General features: G+C 38.1%; 1 protein-coding gene across 4 annotated transcripts in view; it reads left to right on the top strand.

The window, feature by feature from the left end:
* Positions 1–12,404, top strand: part of CDK14 (cyclin dependent kinase 14) — a 308,561-nt gene that overhangs the window by 56,897 nt on the left and 239,260 nt on the right. The window contains exon 1 of one of the 4 annotated variants that reach the window (XM_090142826.1): positions 2,558–2,721. The exons of 2 other annotated variants lie outside the window; for them this stretch is intronic. Coding sequence is in view for 1 of the 2 variants with exons in the window: in XM_090142823.1 (XP_089998949.1) it covers positions 2,907–2,981 (75 nt within the window). In the remaining variant the exon portion in view is untranslated. Of the gene's footprint in view, positions 1–2,557; positions 2,722–2,744; positions 2,982–12,404 lie in introns of those variants that run through there. One more of the 4 variants, XM_090142823.1, reaches the window with a different exon arrangement.

Genomic DNA, 12,404 nt, shown 5'->3' with positions numbered 1-12,404 from the left:
TAAAGTAATAAACTGAGTACATTACTTGTAAGTTATATTTGGACAATACGTAATAAGACCACAGGAAAAAAAGTAACTATGGATATTCTTTGCACTGTACACTATTAATAAATGATGAATTGATGGTCAGTGAACTAACCTGCAGAGCTTTGATACTGTCTAAGTAAAGTAATTTGCAGATTACTATACATCTGTTATCTTGAAAAGCTCAAAAGATGACTCTGTATGTGTAAGAAATTGTTTTTGAATGCCAGTCAAACATCTTGAGGTTTGTCTTGGGATGTAAGTAATGGCATGACATTCCACTTGTAATTCTAGACTGCCTCTAATTATGAACCAGGTTTCCCAATCCAGTTTGTGGTTCCATGAGCAGAAAGCAAGCCTGTATTTGTGCTACAGCCAACTGGTGCTTGATCATGGTCAGCACGTGGGGTTGGGAGTAGTGATAGGAATGGGACTAGTGTTAGCGCATGGGAAGGAGGGGTTAAAGAGATTAGGGATTCAGGCAAAAATGCCAGGAGGCCTGCATGGATAAGCATGGAGTTCTTGACAAAATTCAAACATAAAGGTTAAATACAGAAGATGGAAGCAAGAACAGGTGACTTTGGAGAAATTGAGGGACATTATCCAAGCGTGCAGATATACAGCTAAGAGAGCTAAAGTCCAGTGGAAGTTGATTCTGTTGAGGGATGTCCAAAGCAATAAATTAACTTTAATAAGGGAAATTTTGGTTTCTTTGAGTCGGATCTCATAACTCTTTAGACTGTTTGGCTTGCTTTCAGTTTCCACACCTTGGGCCCAAAATCTTATTTGCTTCTGGAATGCAAAGCATTGTGTTCCGTTTCCCTGCGTGCTGTCTGCCATTTTGTTCTTGATGCGATGTGTCTCCTGGTGTGTGTTGGTAAGTAAGCACCTGCAGGGACCAGATATTTTTTTTCTTTTATCTGAGGATCCTCCTGTCTATTTTCTCTCCTCCTCAGATCAATTTGATGTTGATAGTGTAAGGAATCTAAATGTTTTGGCTCTATTTTCTCATCATTTCGTCTTCAAAGTTTTTTCAAGTTTTGTTTGGAGCTTGACATTTGACGCACCTGAAAAGAGAAGTTTTTTGCCTGGAGTGGAATGTTTTGCTCGGGTGAAATGAAGCCTCTGTCTGCTTAAGACCCAACCCAGGAAACTGAATAGTCTTCTGGGATATGCCCCTATGACTAAGAATGGGAAATGGATGATGGCAACAAACAAGTTCTACTTCATTGTGGGAACATCTTGCAGAATTTTCTATGTTATTAAAGTTTTATTATAAGCCATTGGTGCTAGGCTCAGCTGTGAACCTTGAGATGAGAAGTATTTAAACATGTCTTAGTAACTATGGTAGAATTCAAGTAAAAGATTAGGGTTCAGGCATGTTGTGCTTTCTTCAAAGTGGTGCTCTACAGAAGGGAACGTTTTTGAAGGTTGGTGGGTGAGTGTGGGTCATTCATGTGCAGTCATGAGCCAGGGTCGTGTTTTGCCTCTCCTTGTAATGTACAAATGCTGTCAGTCTGTGCTTAACATTGCCTGTGCCTTGGGTGAAGATGATGTTTCTGCTTGTTCAGGATATGCTCTTTCTCCTTGGCTTTGAATACAGATATATGGCTGTTCCCTTTCCCAGCGCAGTCTGTCCAGTGCCCCCACGGCCCCAGGAGGATTCTGGGGAGCCAGGAGCCATCTAAAGCAGAGGCCAGCAGGGGCTGCTGTAGGAGTAGGAGATGGAGAAGATTTGCTGTCTCTCTGTTGGAGAAGCCTTCCTTGTGGGTTTGTTCTGCTGCCCTCTTTTCCCTTGTACCACACCCAAGCTTGCTTGGGCTCAGCTGTGTCTTCCCAGCACAGCCCAGGTGTCTGTTGCTTACTCACAGCTCTGTATATTTGTATGCTCATAAATTAAACATTAGACTGCATTGTTACAGTGCTAGAATTAACTTTCTAGTTCGTATTTTGGCTCAATAAATTTTAAATGCTTTTTTATATTTATTTTTCCTGTGGAAGCAGACAGTGGCGTTCATAATTCTTATTTCCAGATGCCCTTAGGTTATTGTTTTAATGTCATTTGTCACTCAAGAACTTGCTGGCTTCCTTCAGGACTGGGGCATAATTGAATTGGGGATGATTAGTTGCATCCTTTTGATTGAATGTTGAGTTTTTTTCCTTAATTCCTCTGAAATCATCATTAGCTATTTTGGCTGCAGCTCTGCATTCTGTTGAGGCAGTGCTACATTGTAAATCAATATCTTTTCAAAAAGACTGCTGTAAATTGCCTAGATAGCATATGCATGGTTACTTTGGCTGCAGTGCTGCAGCAGAGCCTGGATAGTCTGCCTTTCTGGGAACTCCACAGGCAAGTCCATCATGTATCTTAAAAAAAAAAAGTGGTTTTAGAAAGAGCGTGGTATTGCTGGTGAAATTTAGACAGAGAAATATTGTGCCCTTGGTGCTCATGTGTACCCTTTATATTTTATTCCACTGGGATTACCCTGTCTTTAGGGATTTCTTTGTTTTCTGCTTTAGATTTCCCCCTTTCTTAGCTGTAGTACAGCCGTAGCGTTTCAGCTTGCTAGTGCAGAAAGATGTTGTGAATTCATTCAGTTGCTGAATGAGCCCGGCCTGGCTGCAAACACTAACATTGCCAGAGACATGTCAAAGAGTTGCCGGCGGATCTAACCTGATCGAGGCAACAACACAACGGTAAGATGGGGCTCATTTAAATGCCTGGCATTAGGCGAGCGCTGGGCTTTCCTGCTTAAGCCTGAAGCCTAGTTATCACATGCTTCCAACTTGAGCAGGATGCGTTCTGTGCATGTCAGGGTGGGTTTTCTCTGGAATGCTTAAAATCCAGACGGAGGAAGGCGGTGGGAAGCTGGGGATGCCACATGAGACCTCTCGGCAGCCACCCTGGTGAGACTCCCCGGCAGCGCTGCCTGCGGTTTGTAAATATCAGGGAAAAGGTAGGAGAAGCTTAAAAGCAATGCTTTTCTTGCTACTGCTTTGTATTTCTCTCTCCGGCAGCCTTATTTATTATTGCATTAAGAGAATAGTATGGGCAATTTTTTCTGATATATGCTTGGCTGAATGCCCTCTGGGACGAGTGAGTGAAGGACATGATCAGCCACTTCTTCATCTCTGCTAACAAGTCAGTGCATCTTGCTAGATCTGAATGAATGTCTTTATCAGTTACAGATCTGCTTGATGTGGGGAGATAAAATTAAAATGATCCCTTCTAAATACAGGCTATACCATGGACGTCGGAATATCTTTTTACCTTATGAAGCTCTGTGATTATTTCAATCACATGCTGTCTTTATTTAATACAACAAATAGTGAGGGAGTCGTTTTAAGTAATTGTTCTTGAATGCTTATGTAGGAGTGCGTTGGTGGCATTTTGGGTCTTAGTGGAAATTTTCAACATGCATGTGAGCTTCAGGAAGCAGCGTGTTCAGGAAAAGAGAGGAGGGGAAAAGCAGCACTAATTGTTTGTATGACATAGTTTAAAATGTGGCCATTGTGTGGAATAATTTGAAATATTTTTGATGACTTAGCTGACAGATAAGTTGTAAGTTAATCTTAACAGAAATCCAATAAATGTATTTCACCATATGTTCTTGTTCTTAAAGCAAACCAACTCTGATAGTAAAGGTAGAATGATGAAATAGTGTTTTGCTATTAATGGTTAGGGGTAAAAGTGGGGGTGTTTTACTTCTAAGTAAGCATGTGAATGCTTTGTGCAGTGTGTGAATTAAAATTCAAAAAGCAATCAGTTGTATATCAACATGGGATCAAATAGCTAGTTTGACAGCAGTGCCTGTTTGTTTTTTTCTGTACTTGCCAATTAAGGTGTTTTTTTCTTAGTCACTGAATGCTATTAAAGAGGGAAGATTTAGTCCTATCAATTATTTTCTGGAATTTTCATTATTATTTTACTTGTGCTCCTTATTTAAAAACAACTCTCTAAATGTGTAATATTGTATGTACTGCAGTGTAAGTGATGTGAAGTGGGCAGTTTCACACTGTATGCAAACTTGCACAGTTTTGTCAGAAAAGGTAGAAATGCTTCTTTTTGGTTCAAGAATAACCTTAAATGCTTCTATTACAAAGCTGCAAGTGTTGACAGTGTGTGTGTATTTTTTTAATAGAAGTTTTCCTTTGCTTATACTGTCAGACCTTTTGCATACCTTTTGTGCATATCTCATTGGTTGATATGTAGAAATAATCCAAACATTTGTTTGCTTTTACTTTGTACAAGCAATGAAAGTCCAGAAGCTCTTAGACACATGGGATTCTTTAAAGAAAATATTCAATTAGAGTATTTCTTAGCCATGTTTTTTTTTTTTTTTTTTTTTTTCATCCACTTATACTTGTGAAAGCTATTTTGTCCAATAACAGCTTTTGTTTCTCAAACTGATTTTTTCCCCAGGTGTTTGAAACTGCCTGCTGTGTCCATTGTGTTACTGTCTCTGGGGTTCATGCATTTTAGTTTTCTGATCTTAAGAAATCAGTAATGCTTTGGAATTTTCTTATGCTAAGATTTAGCTAAACACAGATCCCAAATTACTTAGGGCAAAAAATATTATATAATGTGGAAAACTTGGCCAAAAGTTGTGCATGCTGGTGGAAAATATAAGATATGCATAGTTCAACTGGCAAGTACTGCTGAATGCTCCATAAAGATTACGACCTTCACTGTGTGCATCAGTTTTGTAGTGAGACTGATCATATCTGGAGGTTAGAACTTACCTGGGGAATGAATATTTGTCGTATTATCCTCAATAATTCCAGATAGGAAGAGTTTCAAAAAGTTGTGGATCAGACTAAAGTTGGGTTATCAACACTGTATCTCCTTGTAAAGGATGTTAGCCTGGCTTGGAAATCCTACAGCAAGAGTGGTAACCTCATTGTTTTTTAATCTATTTTATTGTGAAAAACCTAACGAAAAAAGCCCCACACTTTTAAAAATATTTTTTCTCTAAACCTGTGAGCTCAGACAGGCTATTTAAAGAGCTGACCTACGTGCTACTTCCCACTTGGATGGGCTCTCCTCTCTGGCAGGCCAGTCTTGTTTCTCTGGAACCCTGCAGACAAGGAAATGGATAATACTATCGAAAGAGCTTGTGATTAGACTGCAGTACAAAAATCTGTAGTCAATCACAACTTGTGGTTGGCTTGGGCACCACAAGCATGAGTCACAAAGCTCCAGTGGCATCCAGCTGTTGTAGGTAAGAGATAATTTTGTTCTTAAGGAAAATCCATGCACAGTGCCAGCTACCACTGAGCATTTCACCTCATGCTGTTTTCTGTGTGCTGGCCTGGCCTGACCTACGTGGTCAGCAGGAATTTGCAGGGGGAAAGAGCTTGTGGAAATGCTCAGCCTGGGTCAGGTAAGGATCTTGCACTGGAAAATTTGTTGACTGTAAATATGAGTGCTAGGGTGGCCCTTAAAGTACACGGGAGCATCAATGTAATCTTGTTTTGCAGATCCAGGCAGCTTTGGGTTTATTTCCCACTGGGGTCCTGGGATGTTACAGGTAGCAATAGATTGATAATTATATCTTACAAAGCGTGTTGAAATGGTGAGTATCCTGGCAAATATGAACTGAAACAACGGGGAAGGAGACTGTGTGATACCAGTTCTCTAAAAGCCTGTTTCTAAAGAAAAATGTATTTTTTTAAATTATATTCTTCTATTTATATAAAATCAGTATACTTTAGTTCTCAAATCAGAAATCTCAGGTTAAATATAATGCTATCCAAGTTTTAGTTCCCTCAGGTAGTTCAAGAATGGGTTTCAGCATCTCTCGTATATCTTTCATTTGAAACCCTGTCAGGAAGGTACACAAACGAGAAAGTTGCTTATTTAAGGAAAAAGAACTATTTTTAAGTATAAAAAAAAAAAAAAAAAAAATCTCACCATCAACATTAAAGTCAGGTCTTCTTCTAGCAGCAGTTCCATCTGTAATGAAGAGCTTCTGTGTACTTCTTTATTTTTCTATAGTTTGATCAATACCTTTCTGTGATTACTTCTTGCTTTTGGTGTAAGTTTATTATCTATTTCCAAAAGTAACAATTATATGCATCTTGTTTGATTATGGCATATTTTTCACTGATATCTTCCACTCCATGCCCTAATAGAAGTCCATTCTGGCTTTAGCAATTTAGAAAAGAGCAAATGGTCAAATAGCAATTTATCATTGTGTTGGTTGTTACATTCAGAGAGTTACCTCATTACCTCATTATCAGATTTTTTGAATCAACAGCATAAGCATAGCATGTAGAAGTAACTTTTGAACTTTTTCCTCTATTGAACGTATTGAGTTTGTATTCCTTTTTGTGTCATACTTTTAGGTAGATGGGTCTCTTATGAATTTCCTCTATGAATTCTAAACTGACCTATGACTGCACCCTGGTCAGAAATGGCATTAAAGTTGTTGGTGGGATTTTTGCTTTGTTTTACAAAACTTGTCAGTATTTCTTATTACAATTTTTCTAAGTTATTGCTACAATAGAACTTGCTGTCTCAATGACTATGGGATCCATTGTAGCTTCTGACTTAAAAAGATTTGTGATAAACTTCAGCTAGACTTTATATAAATGTAAAGTAATCTAAACTAGTAACAGAGCAAGAATGTCAGCAAGAATTTGACCCAATTTATATCATTCATACAGGAAATTGTATTGAATTCATGTTATTTATATTTCAGTTTTGCTGTGTAGGATGCTTATTAATATTAAATTGTATACGACTTACCTGAAGAGAAAAACACCAAATGTTGCAAAAAGAGCAGTGAGGTAATAAAGCCACTTGAAATCGGAGTGTGATGCCAGTTTGCATATTTTGAAGGCTTGGCTTCATTTAGTTTATCTCTGATGCAGTCTAGTCCTACAGGCTCAGTACATTTGAATATATCCTCTTTCAGTCTATTAAATCTTCATAGAAGTGCAAAGAAAAAGTATTCGAAACTGTACAAAATGTGTGTGAAATGTTTTTCCGGACTTCTATGTAAGTACTATTTTTCTCTATGAACAAATGTCTTCTGATAATAAAATATCTGGTACAAATATTGTTATGTCATAAAGAAGAGTTGTTTTGGAAAGTGTTTTCTCTCACCTGGGGAAATGGGGAATCTGCCACTTGTAACTTGCAGGTGGGCAAGGAATTACCTGTTTCTGGCCAAGTAGTCCAGATACCAAATAGGGTATCATTACAAGATGTGTTTTTACTGTTGTTAGGCAGCCATGTAAGAAAAAACTCACAAAATAACTACAGTCAGTCTCAGTTTTGTGAAGTGTTTTCATGAGAAACTTACTGTGCTGTAAAGATAAAGGACTTCTTACTGGTGTTTTTGGATGCTAGACGTGAGTTTTTAAACCAATTTACTGCTTGGATTTTGTTGTTTGTTGCAAGTCATTTGAGATGAACTCCCAGCTTTGGAGGCACAAATTGCCACCGACTGCAGCAGACTTGATTGTTTTGTACTGTTAGGGCTTTCTCTCTGGAATTGATTTGAGCACACTCATAAGTCTACTGCAGCACACGTTTTCCCTTGAACTCATCAAAGAAACAGCAGTGATTTTCACTTTTCTGTTGAGATACCTAGTTTTTTGAAAATTGAGCATTATCTCTTTGCTGTTCACAGAATTCTCATAAAATTACCATTGTCCTTATAATGAACTCTTCTCACTGTCATTTTGAAACTTCTCCATTTAAGCTTTATACATCTTTGCAAGAGAAGATATCCTTGAGTGTTCTTCATATGCTGAATAAATTTGGCTGTTACAATTTTCATTAGAGCCCCAGACAAAATCCTGAATTATGAGGTGCAGGACATCTGCAGGAATTCTGCCATTTTTTTTTTCCAGCATAGCACATTATGTACAGAGAAGCAAGTTTCATTATACTTTCCTGCGCTATTTGCTTTGCAAGGTATTGTGCTACTGCAGGTCTGATAAATTTACAGTAGTTGCTGGAAAATTCCTTTAAGACTTTTCATTCTACTTTGGACGAATTCTATAACCAGGTCTTTTATCTGGAAAGCAACAACTATGAAAAAAAAAAATAATTGTATTGGATCCAAACACAGGTGAGAACTCTTTTCATTTAATAGTGTGTGAATCTGGACTTGTCGTTCTCATCTGAACTTTCAGACTTTCATGAAAGAAAATATCAGCAGAAAGATCATGGATGGCTGTTTCTAAGATTTCTGGGAGATGGGATTGGAATACGGGTTATTTCAGATCTTTGAAGAGTATTCAGGTGACAGAATAATGACAAAGATTTAGCTTTTTTTTTTCTTGCTATACCTTTATACTGATATGATGAGGATACCTTGTCAAATTCAGTGGCTTGGAAGATAATATGTAAGGGACCAGATCTGGCATCGCTGCAAGAGATTGTCTTTCCTTGTGACATTGCTTTGCCTGGGACGCTACATTTTTTAAGCTGTAAGGTTGTTGACCTCAGGGGTGAAGTACCTAAGAGTAGGAGATATTTTTTTCTTTGTTCTAGCATGAAACTTTGAAATGCACTAGCAATTTGAAATGAAGAACTGTCATCTAGCCTTTGGTAAAGTTAGTAAGAAAGAGCTTTGAAAGAGAAGGAAGGAAAGGGAAGAAGAAAAAAAAAGTGGAGATGAAGGAAGTAATTATATATATAGGCACATATTTTTTAAAGGAATTGGCTTGAATGGAGCAAAAAGGAACCAAACTAATTTATTGCTCTAGTCTCAGATTATTTTCTGTTAGGTACTTAATAATTGTCTTTTGGTAGTATGTGAGATTCCGAATGATTTGCAATGGACCAAAGCATGTGCTTTGGTGTAATGAAGGCAAATGGCTGTAAAATCTTTCCATCTCCAAAGGCATTTATTTTGGAAAGATAATTGTATAACTTATCCCTTTCCTCTTTTCTTTTTATAAGAAAAGTGCCCTTCAGTCTTGCATTCTTAAAACAATCTTTGACTGGTTTTCAGTCTGAAGCAAATGTTCTGGCTCATTTTAATTACGAGATAAAAACTTGATTTATCATATCTCATTGCTTTCATTGACTTCAGACTCACCATATAAGCAAATTTAGTTACGTTTTAATCTGTTGTTGACTTTAAGTCTTATATCCTCAGTTGCATGACCAGATCTGACCAACAGTGGTATTTTTGTTGTAGTCTCTGCTTGTAGGAGAACAAATAGTGCTTCTATTTTCAAATGAAATTACTTGATGATACCTGCAAAATAATCAAGTGTCTTGCAAGCATAGACAAAGGATCCTAAGGGAGGTAAGTAAAACTTGTTTTCAAGTCATGGAGTTGTTTACCATTTATTTTCCTAGAACCCTATTGACACAGCCTCAGAATTTAGCAAGAATAGGCATTTTGCTGTCAAGTCTCTCAAGATTTCTCACACTTCAGAATGGTAGTGGGAAGACTTTCTGCATTTATGGATATGTCCTTGATTACTTTGACTGGGGGGAGTGTTGGAGGATAAAATAAAAATATATACCTGTGAAGTCAGAAAGACAATATAATGTTCATTTAAAAAAACAAAACCAAAAACCTATTAATAATGCACTTATGAGAAGAAAACTGCATAAACTCACAGTGGCACATGGAGCCATCTGTTGGAGCAGGAGGTTAGTATGGGAAAAAGATCGAAAATATATTTTTTTAATCTTTATTTTTAAATGCTGTTCATATGGTAACAGAGGAGGCTAGACAACAGATACAACTAAGTAACTAAGCAAAATAATATAAAGACCACCTGCCATGATTTCATGGGAGCTTATATGTGTTCAGGCTGTTTCTCCCCAGTATTGCTGGTGCTGCTGGTGAATGCCACTTGCTGGTGGCCATCTGCCATGCTGCTACCTCTGCTCTCCTGTTTGGCCCTTGGAGGACCAGCCCTTCTGACTCTGGGTGCTGCAAATCCTGAACTGGGGCAATGGGAGCAGCAGCCATGTGCTAACTCCGTGAAGAGCCTCAAAAGTGTGATATTTAATTTGCATAAAACCCAAGCATCAGGCAGGTAAAAGAAAGAATGTATTTACTGGAGCTGTTGTAGGGCATAAGTACAGAAATAGAGAGACGCTCCCCATTATATCTGCTTCATTGAGTTTTTGTCTCTTTTAATGTATGTCACAGGCTGTCAGGACTTCTGGGTGACCTTCAGTTGAGACCCTGTCCTTAGGTGACTCCTGACTGCTGCTGTTGTGGAACAGGATTTGCTGCAAGGACATATGTAGCCTTTTCTACACCTAAGGTCTAGTCTGGGCTCTCTTCAAAATCAGACTTTTTTTTCCTGAACATTAAATTTAATGGACTGAAAACCCACTTTTCTGAAGCTAAGCTGTGCTGTGAACAGAACAAAAAACATTAATTTTAGAAATGCTTAGCTCCACCTTGCCTTGTTCAAGGGGCATATAATCATGTGAAATAATTCCTCACCCCTAGGATTATGCTTAATTCACTAACCATGCTAATTTTTAGGTACTAATTTAGCAGAATAAGTGTGTGCTGTACTGCAAGTTTGGCTGGGAAGTTTTGTAAGCGCTGCCCACTGTAACTTCCAGTATGATACTTTTTTTCATTTATTCAGGTGTTTAAACTTCTCAGATTTGTATGACTATGGGGCTCTTAGTTCAGGTCTGATCAGTTGGCCTTTATATGAGAGTGACTTGTTTCACACTTGGCAATTCAGCACAGACATTTAATCTGTTCATTGAGTTCTGTGTTTCAGACAAACAGAGAATTAATGTCAGAGCTTTCAGTTCAAAAATTCTTCCATCTGGCACTCCAGTGACCTTTTTATATTTGCGTTCTTCCATATGACAAAGACAGTTGGTTTAACATGAGCTTTGAGTTCAAAAATAAAAAGGCCATTTTTGGAATAAGCCTCTGAGATGGGCTGTCTCACAGATTTATGAGCAAGTTTGTGGTAGGTGCAGCATGGATCCTGTGGTATCACTGGATGCCACTTTGAGTCTCAAGGCTCTCCCTTCAGCTGTAGCTGCTAGTTCATAGCTAACTTAGTTAGCAATCGCTGTATCCACATGAAGTTAAATAAATAATACCTGAGGATATGCATGACAGTTCTGGGACATAGTAGAGCCTGTTAGCCCCGAGTCACCAGACAGAAATGGCAGATCATCAGGACAGGCCATGTCTTACTACCATTTTTTTCCCTCACATCCCTCCTCTCCTCCCAACTTCCATGACCATTGCTCTCTTTCTTCTGCTTCATTTTTTTCCCTTTATTTTTTTAGTCTTACTTGAGTTTTCTCACTGTTCTTTGTAGCTATGCCATCAAATGTTCAAGCCAGAGGCTTGGTGCATATAATTACAGGGAAAGGTGAGCGCTGAAGGACATCTCTTAAGTTTGGGCCTGACTGTGCTGGTTTTGCCAGTATGAAATCACAGATGATGTCTTGTAGCATTACATGCTCTACTTCTCCTTTCAGAAATTTTTGTTCCTTTAACACTCATTCTTTGTTGATCTTCCTGAATAGCATAACCCCAGTTTTTCTTCCTATTAAATTCATTTCTTGGTCTGTTTGTTCTGGGGTTTCTACCTGAGGCTGTTGCAGGGGCAGCTGCAAGCCTTCTTGGAGTGGGTATATAGCACAGCCACCTGTGTGTGACAGGCCTGCTGTAACAATATAGCTCCCTCCAAAGAGAATGAGCCTCCAACATTGTCAGTTCCTTTTTAATTTTGAACAAAACCACTTATAGTACTCCAGAACGTTCCCAAATGATGTTTTGTAGGCAGCAAATGTCAAATTCCAGTTCTGCAAGAATCTGCAAATGACTCCTGTATTTCTCAATTGCCATGGTACCAAGACACAATGTAAAAGAACATGCTGATAGAAGATAATGAAAATATATGCAGATAGGATTTTTCAGTAAAATTAATGTTGGCTATATGCTCTCAGCAATTCAGTTGTTGAGTTTGTAGCCACTTGACTGTTTATGATTTTTTTTCTTCTTATATCCATCAGCTAAATTCAAGTGCTAAATCTTGTTCTCAGCAGTAATGAGATTGTTGTGCTATACCTTCCAGAGGGCTTTGGCTTTACAAATTATAATCTATATCTTCATAACATTTCACTTACAAAAGCCCAAGTGCTTTGCAAAATTAATTAGTGCTCCTGGTTCTCCTGGTTTCTCCTTGTGACAGGGGCAGGATTGTTATTACAAACAGAAAAATGAAACTGCAGAGAAGTTAAGTGACTTCCTTGCCTCCAGTCATTCAGTTGTTTTTTTTTTTTTCTTTGTATTTCTCCATCATGGGTGCTAGATCATTGATTTCTGTGTATAGGGTCCTATCGTATACTTCTGTTGAAAACAGTCAAATAGGGGAATTCAGATGTTCTGCTTACTATTTTTAGTAAG

This window comes from Phasianus colchicus, chromosome 6 (genome assembly GCF_987193195.1).
Source record: "Phasianus colchicus chromosome 6, bPhaCol1.hap1.1, whole genome shotgun sequence".
Taxonomy (NCBI): domain Eukaryota; kingdom Metazoa; phylum Chordata; class Aves; order Galliformes; family Phasianidae; genus Phasianus; species Phasianus colchicus.
Note: the sequence above shows the minus strand (reverse complement) of the source record. Positions and strands in the feature narration are given on the sequence as shown.